This window comes from Macadamia integrifolia, chromosome 3, assembly GCF_013358625.1.
Source record: "Macadamia integrifolia cultivar HAES 741 chromosome 3, SCU_Mint_v3, whole genome shotgun sequence".
Lineage (NCBI taxonomy): Eukaryota > Viridiplantae > Streptophyta > Magnoliopsida > Proteales > Proteaceae > Macadamia > Macadamia integrifolia.
In genome coordinates this window covers 22,671,313-22,680,970 of record NC_056559.1, presented here as the reverse complement: position 1 = coordinate 22,680,970, position 9,658 = coordinate 22,671,313, and the positions used below count along the sequence as shown (strand labels likewise).

At 44.2% G+C, this 9,658-nt stretch overlaps 1 protein-coding gene across 1 annotated transcript in view; it reads right to left on the bottom strand.

Annotated features, from left to right (window-relative positions):
* LOC122074244 overlaps positions 1 to 8,306 on the bottom strand; it is a 141,277-nt gene extending 132,971 nt beyond the window's left edge. Inside the window, exons 1-3 of the mRNA XM_042639088.1 lie at positions 8,159 to 8,306; positions 7,860 to 8,045; positions 6,120 to 6,293 (exon numbers count right to left, since the gene is read on the bottom strand). Coding sequence (XP_042495022.1) covers positions 6,120 to 6,293; positions 7,860 to 8,045; positions 8,159 to 8,306 — 508 coding nt within the window. The remainder of the gene's footprint in view (positions 1 to 6,119; positions 6,294 to 7,859; positions 8,046 to 8,158) is intronic.
* Positions 8,307 to 9,658: the final 1,352 nt, after the last annotated feature.

The window sequence follows — 9,658 nt, the reverse complement described above, 5'->3', positions numbered from 1 at the left end:
CCCAGTCCAAGTCATAACCTGTGCTGTAACATCCCTCCTCACCTTCCCCCTGAAATCCTTCATACCTTAACCTACAAAGCCATCCTTACCTACAGTAAGCTCACAGCCATCCAGCTTCTTCAAATAGCCCTTCGACAAGAAGGTCTCTTTCTTGCTGGTTCTTCTTGCCACCCAGACTTCCCCTACCTCACAGTCTTCACCTTCAATTCCTCGTATGACCTACAGGAATTACCCCTCATATATAAATGCATTTTCTGGCATTTATGTACAGCCTACTCCATAGCCATCAGTTTTCCCCTTCACTCCATTCAAATGATGTGCTTCCAATGGTGTAGTCCAGTCCAACCCCATAGACCCAACCTCCCAATTTTCCAGTTTCTACAGCTCTTTGCTCCCATGGAAACTTGGTTGGATCTCTTCACCTCTCTTCTCCCACCAGAAGATTCCCCTGATATACCCATGCACCATATCATTATCCTTTTCCATAGACCTCCAGCGGTCTTCCAAATCACAGATCCTCCACATACCCTAAACCCTTGCCATTTCATTAACTACACAACAGACTACCATGTGTAACAAGCACATCATTTGAATGGAGTGAAGGGGAAAACTGACGGCTATGGAGTAGGCTGTACATAAATGCCAGAAAATGCATTTATATATGAGGGGTAATTCCTGTAGGTCATACGAGGAATTGAAGGTGAAGACTGTGAAGTAGGGGAAGTCTGGGTGGCAAGAAGAACCAGCAAGAAAGAGACCTTCTTGTCGAAGGGCTATTTGAAGAAGCTGGATGGCTGTGAGCTTACTGTAGGTAAGGATGGCTTTGTAGGTTAAGGTATGAAGGATTTCAGGGGGAAGGTGAGGAGGGATGTTACAGCACAGGTTATGACTTGGACTGGGTAAAGGCTGTGGTGAAGCTGAGGAGGAGGAAGATGAAGCTCCTGGAGTTAGAGGGTATAGGAGTGGGATGACCGAAAAGGTAGAGGTTGGTCGGGAAAGGAAGTCTGCCAAGACATTTTCTTTTCCTTTGATGTGTTTGATATCAAAGGACCATTTTGAGAACCATTGAGCCCACCGAAGTAGTTGATCATTAGGAAGCTGTTTTTGTCGGAACTCAAGCATCCGAGGAAAGCTTGACATATCCAGTTCAATGAGGAACCTGTGTCCTATGAGATGAAACTGGAATTTTTCAATGCCACGTCGTACTGCAAGAATTTCCTTAAACGTGGAGTGATAATGGGCTTCAGAGGTTTTGAATGAGCCACTCTTGTAACCACAAACTGTTCTTGTAGAATCAGGGTTCTCTTCCAAGAGAACTGCACCCCAGTGAGTATCACTGGCATCTGTTTGGAGAATCCTACGCCCATCAGAAGGAATCTGTAAACAGGGAAGTCTTGTAGTTAGCTGCTTCAAAGCCTGAATAGCTGCAGAATGTTCAGATGACCAGGGAGGAGCATTCTTTCTCAAAAGTTGATGAAGGACAGACGTGTGTCTGATTTGTTGAGGAAGAAACTCGGTCATATAGTTGACTATACCAAGGAATTGTTGGACCTGATGTTTTGTCAGAGGACCATCAGGGAATTGCTGTAGAGAAGTAGCAATATGCGGTTGAAGTTCATATGTTCCTTTGGTAATAGTGACGCCAAGAAAATCAATGGTGGAGACACCAATCTGCATTTTCTTTGGGGAGAGCATGATTCCATAGTCTTGAACAATCTGATGGAATTGTTGAAGAAGGCTTAAACGGAAACCTTTTCTTGTGCTTTCTGGAAGAGGGAAAGAACTGCTTATGATGGAACTGCTTCTTTGTCGGACAATCACAGTTGTGATCAGAACCTTTGCACTTGATCTTCATCCAGGAAGTGTCACAGGCAGAGGACACTTTGTCAGACTTAGACTGTAATTCTTTCCAGATTTTCTTGACGTTGCAAAGTTTGTCAAGAGCTGTGAGAGCAAAGTTGTATAAGGAGCCGATGCTGCAAGATGCCAGAGCAATGTTCTGATTGCGTAAAAACTGCAGTGTATCAGCACCAAGAGGATCTGGAAGGGAATTGAGGAAGATCTGCTTGAGATTCTCATCATCAAGGCCACCAATTTTATGGAACCTGTCTGTCATGCGCACATAGTGTTTGTCAAGATCTGGACGAGCTAGAGAACAACACTTGAGCTGTAAAAACTCTTCACGAGCTTTTGTAATATCATTCAAGACAGGACCAAGGAATTCTTGATATAAGACTGTAATGAACTGGCCTTCAGGAAGTTGAACAAGTTGTAATTGTCTATATCCACCAAGAGCTAAATACCATTCCCTGAGTTTTCCTTGAAGTCGTGCAACAAACTTAGTCAGAACACTGACTGATGTAGCACCTTCTTGTAGAAATTCAGCATTAATCCAGGCATGGAAATCAGCAAACTTTGATACCCATTTTGAGACAGGGACATCATCCAGGGTAAAGAACTGTTTAGGGTCTTGGTTAGAGAATGGGGCATATGTTGGAGGGGGCTATGGTGCAGGTTCAGGATTATGGACCATAGGGTCATCCTGGTCACCATCCAACTCATCAACAGTAGGTGGAGCAGGATAAGGAGCAGGGGGATCTTGGCCTGTGTTCATGAAAGAAGGGACAGGTGTTGGGTCATGGAGAGCTAAAGTGGTGAGAAGATCTGTGAGGACATCATCACCAGAAGGGGTTATGGCGCCTATAGGAGGATATTTAGGCTTGGTTCGAGGTGGAGATGGTGAAGGTGAAGGATAGATAGAGATAGGCGGTGTCGGTGCAGGATAGGAGACAGCCATAGGATATGGTTGAAACTGTGGAGGAGAGGGTTTTTCCAAGGTTGGGTTTAAGATGGGATGTTTTTGTTTCTGTTGCTGTTGCCTGGGGTTCAGATTACGTTGCTGACGTTGTAATGCTTTCAATTCTTCAAGGGGGAAGGATCTCTGGGAAGTAGCTACCGGAGGAGCCGGTATAGTGTACACGGCAAAAGGATCTTGAGGAGCCATACTGGGAACTGTTAATGGAAGAGGCTGCTGTCGACTGGATGTTGCTGCCTGAGGTGGAGCTTGTTGAAGGCTGTGAAGCTGGGCTTCAAGAAACCTCAGGTGTTTCTCTTTTTGGCCTATAAGGGCAAAGGCCTGAACTGTGTCAGCAGTCGAAGAAGCAATACCAGCAAGTTCCATATGGACTTGATCCATCTCAGTTTTCAAGGATTGAATTAACTGAGTATGCCGGTCAACAGTACGATGAGTGTGCTGGGTAGTAGCAAGAATACGTTCCAAGTACTGGTTTTGGACTATGGCATTTTCATTTTGCCAATTAAGAGCTGCTTCAGCTGGGGAGATCTCTTTTGGTTGTCCAGAAGGGAGAATGGGTGGTTTGACTTTCCAAACATGACGGATACCATGAGAATCAGGACCATAATCAGTGGGACCAGGAAAATTCTTCACTGGGGAAGAAGAAGAAGAAGAGGATCCTGGAGCATACATGCAACAAGGAGGAACCAGAGGAGAGGGTGGCTTAGATGGTGGAGGAGGTTTACAAACCGGAGTAGGAGGTGGAACATAAGGTGGTTCCGGGAAAGGGTTTCCATATTTAACCATAAAGGGATACCGGGCTTCAGTGCTTAAGGGGCCAACTGTGGTATCTCCTGACTCATAACGTTCCCTTAGAATAGTCTGGGAGGACTTTCTTATGGGTCGATAGGGTTCTTCATCATCAGAGTCTTGGAGACAATCATCACAGTCACAGAGGTCAAAATATTTGTGACCAGTGACTGGATCAGAGAAATAATAAACCGGGTTACCTTGAGCATCAAAAGATTTGATTGGAATCTTGGCGGTTTGGATCATACCCTGAAACCGAGTAGGGAAAGGAGATGGTAATGGTTGTGGAGGAGGAAACTTAATTTCAACCTCACCGGAAGGGTGACGGATGAACTGTGGGTCTGTGGACTGGAGAGGTTCTACCGGAGCAGGTTGTTGGGTAGCCATCTGCTGTTCATAAGCCGTAACCCAAGAAGAAGGAAGGAGACGAAGGAGGTCATCTCGTGGAATTTGTCTTGGGACATAGGTAAGGCTCGGAACATGGTCAGAATCCACCGAGAGGAATAGGGCATCCTCAGAATGTCCTGTGGACAAATCAAAGGCATGGTTCTGTAACCGATAAGCCATTTGATAGTGGATAGTACCTGCTAAAGCCGTAGGGGCAAGGGGAGAACCAGAGATTTGGATCTGGAACTTTAACGCGGTAGGGAGAAAAGGATCTGCTAGGGGAATGTTAAAGTTAGGGTACAAGGTAAGGAAGATGGTTCCTGCGTTCAAAGTGGTCTGGACAGTCGAACAAACGGCATGTTCATACCGGAGGAAACGACTGTCAAGAAGGGCGATTCGGGAGAACACGGGAAGGCCTTTCCTGCCATGGAAAGTAAGGGCAAATTTAATTGCACCTAAGTGGAGATGGGTATAACCCTGATTTTGCCAATCAGGGATGAGAGAGGTCGGGATCTCCAAAGTGAACAGTTGTTCCTTATCAGTGGCAGGGATGTGATATAATTCACATCGGGAAGCCTGAACAAGTTCCTTAACCGGAGGGGTTTTCTTCCTAGGAGCCAGAAGGGTTTTCCAGGTAGCAGAAGAGGAAGTCTTCTTTGGGAAGACAGTATAAGGGTTTAGAAGGGGAGAAGGGGTTGACGGAATAATTTGATCATCGGGGAGATAATCAAATTCATATAGGGATTCAATAGAGGAAAAAGAAGATGACCGGGATGCCAGGTGCTCTATAAACCCTCAAAAAGGCCTTGAATTTGGGCTGCAGGATAGGGAGTTATAGCCCAAATCGATCTGGCGTCAAAACCTGGACAGAAAGCTGTGTCGATTTCTTCTCTTGGCTGATCTTCAAGCTACTTTGTTTGGTAGCCTTCAGGTTTCCAAACAATTGATATTAGGCTCTCAATCACTCAGGAAGCTAAGGTAAATAGAAAAAAAAAAAAAAAAGGAAGAGGGTAAGGAATTGATTGAAGAAGAAAAAGGGGGATGGCTATCTCAGCCCGGGTCTCTCACCCTCAACTCTCTCAGTTGATGAACAAACCTTTCTCAGGCCTAAGGAGTAAGAGTAGCTCACAAAACAACTTCATCAATAAAACTCTAGCTATTACAATTAGGAAACTTCAAACTAAATAAAAACTACTAAACTTGCTAACTAAGGAACTAACAGACTAACTTCTTGTTTAACAAATAAAAGGAACCAAATAGGAAACTAGCACCTCCTAACGATAAAACTAACTTGCTCCCTACAAAAAATACCAAAAAGGAAAATCCTAGTCAAGTATGCTGAAATTGATGGAATGCTGGGATTTCTTCTAGAGCCTTCTTCTTTCCAATTTGATAGGACAGCTGGTAGGCCTTCTAGAAGATCTTCGGTTAAGACAAAATCTAGAGAAGGAATATGCAGCTCGATGGAGAGGAGAACTACCTGCTGTGCTGGATCGATAGCCAAGAAAAGAACCAGATCTGAATGGAACCAGCCTGGCTGGTCTGAATGTGTTTCTTACCTACATCACCCAATATATGTGAGCTCTCTCCTAACCCCTTCTTGAGCTAACAACTGCCTAGTGTAGTTGGTGAAGCTATGGTAAGCTAAGCCCACGCTCACTAGAAGGTCTCAAGTTCGAGCCTCCTGACCATTACCCCCCTCTCTTGTACAGAGTAGGTACCAAAAAAAAAACCATTTTGAGCTACAGCATAAGTGCAGTTGCTTTCATTCACAAATTTGTAAGCCATTTAAACGTACTTGCACACATGCTGGCTTAACTCTACCTGATGGGTAAGGAGACTTTTATTTCCATTTCTTTGCATGTCCAATCTGAAGAATCTCTTCTGAAAAGGATTAATAAGGACACAAACAACTGACCCATAATCTATCTGTTTCTATTTGTATTTGAGTAGTTGGCCATGGTCATACATACATTTCGATAGCATAAACAAGCAAAGGAAAATTCAATATACATGCTATAGGTTCTTCCTATTAGTTATGGCTACAATGTGCTCTGGATCCAGGTTTAAATCCAACAAGAACATTAAATAATTAGTAATCCACAATAAGAATTGGTTGTAAACTTACTTGTATTAGTCACATCACACCGAATAAAAATTGATGAAGGAAATTTTAATTTGGAGTGGAATTTGGCATTCTCCTGCTCAACAAGGGAAACAACTTCCTTTCCCTTTTCTTCAAATAAATCAACAACAGTCACAAAAATGCCTTTCTTCCCAAGAGCCAGGCAAAGTGCTTTACCTACATATCAACCACCACAGTTACAGTAAATTTCTGTAAATGTATTCAACTACCAAAAATGAAAACAGGTGAATAATACGGATAGCCATTATTGAACAATAATCATGGCAATTGGAGCCACAAACGAAAGTAATGAGAAAAGGCAAGCACAAATCTCAAAATCATAGTTTAGAGAGATTTTAGAATATGTGAACCATGACTAATATAAACAAAACCACAGAAGCTATAGAAATTAACTCAGTCGTCGTACCGGTGGGCTAAATTTAAGATACGTATCGGAGGGTATCGTATCATATCGGAGATACACTAAGATATGCTAAAGATCAAGGATTAAAGTATCGGTATCAGTCGCTGTATCGGTCGGCTAAATTTAAGATACGTATCGGAGGGTATACTTTAAACCACGCATAGGCAGTGCTAGAATATAATAAAAAATTCTATAAGATTAGCTTCACAAAAACTATACTACTGGAGGGATACTTTGCTTTCCAAAGAAGTTGTGGGCTATTTAACTCAGGCATAGGCAGTCCTAGAATTGAAAAGAATGCTGGAAGGTCCATTTCTCATAAACTATGCTACCAGGAACACACTTCATCGATGTATGATGAAGAAATATTCTCACAGACAAAACAAGTGCAAAAGTAGTAAAAGCAAAGGAATGCTACAATGTCAGACTCTTCCAAGCTATACAACAGGTGAGGTTTTTTCAAGGATGAACAATGTGCAGTATACTATTATTCTAATTTTTTGTAGAATAAAAGGAAGAAGGCGTTGGAGTTGACCATCCCCTGGCTCCCTCAAGCCCTTGGTGCTACACCTCTCCCTTTCCAACTGATTCCTTGGACCATCTGGAACATCTGAGGATTAAGTTCCTCGGCCAAATAGTCCACCATAAAAGCCCTCATCCGCTCTTCCAAATCTGACCTCTGCTGCCTGCTTGAAACCAAAGTCTTTGAAGCCAATTCACCCCGTATCCTCAGCCTAATTGCTCTTTCCTAGTCCTCCATCTCCTATTTCTCCTTGCATCCCAACGGGTATATTTGGATCCTTTGGAACCCATCCAAGCTTTGTGTCTCCTCCCTTTCCTCTACCTCCCAAGCCATCCATCTCTCTATCTTCGATCTGTCTGGCTCCAACTTTTGCTTCCTCTCCGTGATTTATGGCCTCAATCGTGCCTTAGATAGAGAGGATCTTTGGTCTGACATCCGGTCCTTTGCTCCAAATACTGACTCCCTCCCATGGGGCATTGCGGGTGACTTTGATGTCATCAGATCCAATGTTGAAAAGTTGGGAGGAACCCCCATTGACACTTCAGCGTGGGCTCCTTCAATGATTGTATCGAAGGCATCGGTATACATGACATCAGATGGTTTGGAGCCAACTTCACTTGGAAAAACTTCAAAACAGACTCTGGCAGAGTTGCTAATAAACTCAATAGAGTTCTCGTTAATGAATCTTGGATGAACACTTTTCCCTCTTCGTATGCTACCTCTGATCTCCCCAACATCTCTGACCATTCCCCTATCTCCCTCCATGTGTAACCCTACATATCCTTTTGCCCCAAACCTTTCAAATTCTTTGATATGTGGACCTCCACCATAACTTCCTCCCCACGGTTTGTGAAGCTTGGAGCCTGCCTGTTCAGGCCTTTTCCTCTCCTCTTATGGCCTTTTCCAAAAAGCTCAGGAATGTCAAAACTGCTCTCAAATCCTGGAATCATTCCACCTTCGGTGACATCTCTAATCGAGTTCCCTTGAGCAAGAAAAACCTCAATTCCGTCCAAACTTCTCTTTAATTGGACCCTCTCAACCCTTCTCTTGCTGAAGAGTAAAATGCAAGCCGCTCTTGAGCTCCTCCCTTCTTGCCAAAAAGAGAGTTTTCTTCTAGAAATCCAGAATCAAATGGCTCAAGATTGGAGGCTCCAATTCCTCTTTTCATCAATCCCCCAAAGCCAGATCCAATTCCAACTCCATCCCTCTGCATCTTTACCCCCATGTTTTCCATCTCCTCCATCATTTCCTCCCTCAACTCTCTTGGATTCTTCTCTGACCTTCGCATCAACTTGGCCAAGTCCCGCCTCTTCCTTGCTAGAGTCTCTAACTCGGTTAAAGAGAACCTCCTTCAGATCTCTGGCTTCTCACTTGGTTCCTTGCCAATCAAATACCTTGGGCTCCCCTCATCTCTACCAGAATCTCTACCCATCACTACTACCCTATGCTTGATCTTATGAGAAAAAAGCTCCAGCTCTGGAAAGGAAGGCCTTTTTCTTATGCATATCGCCTGATTCTCGCTATATTTGTGATCCAATCAATGTACCTTTACTGGTTGGGTGCCTTCTCTCTCCCTACTTCTATCTCCAAAGCCATTGAATCCATCATATGTGCCTTCCCAAGCCTTCCTTTGGGAAGGCATTAATCAATTCCTCCACCTCCTCATATGGTCCTCTGTCTGTCTCCCCAAATCTGGGGGGGCCTTGGTCTGAGAAGAGTCAAAGATAACATTGAAGTTGGCACCCTCAAGCTCATATGGAGAATAGCCTCAAAGCACAATAGTATCTGGGTCAACTGAATTTACTCCTCTCTCCTTAAAAAGTCCACCTCCATATGATGCTTACGGGGGTTTAGAGGAACATCCTCAACCTCAAACCACTTGCCCTCCATGCCATCTCCTCCTCCATCAATAATAAGAACTCCACCTCCCTCAATGCCGTCTCCCCTCCATCTGATGCTTCCTGGGTCTAAAGAAACATCCTCAACCTGAAACCGCTTGCCCTAAATGTCATCTCTTCCTCCGTCATTAATGGGAACTCCAGCCCCTTCTGGTTAGATAATTGATTCGCATCCTGCTGGTATCCTCCTCTCCATTGTCATCCCTCGTACTATGTACTCCTAGGGTATTCCCAGAAATGCCATGGTCGCCTCCATCGTCACAAATGATGCTTGGTCCCCTCTCCCCTTCCCATCTCTTACTAAAATTTGGGCTGACCTCCCCCCTCCCCCCTCCCCCTCACCCACGATGACCGCAAGGATAGGATTTCCTGGATCCCTTCTTCCAATGGCTGCTCCTCCTCCGCCTCTGCCTAGAACCTTATCCGGACCAATGCCCTAAAGTCCCTTAGCACAAAGTTATTTGGTTCAAAGGTCACATTCCCCGTCAAAGCTTCACCACTTGGCACGCTTTCTCTAACTATCAACTCAATCCTTCCTCATCCACCGTCATATCCAAGCCTCCCCTTCTTGTTGTCTCTGTTGGAGAAGTAACGAAGATACTAACCATCTTTTCTTCAGCTGTCCCTTCTCCTCCACCATCTAGAAAACAGTCCTCAGCCACTGCTGGCCTTCCTGAAGACCATTCTCCCTTTCAAT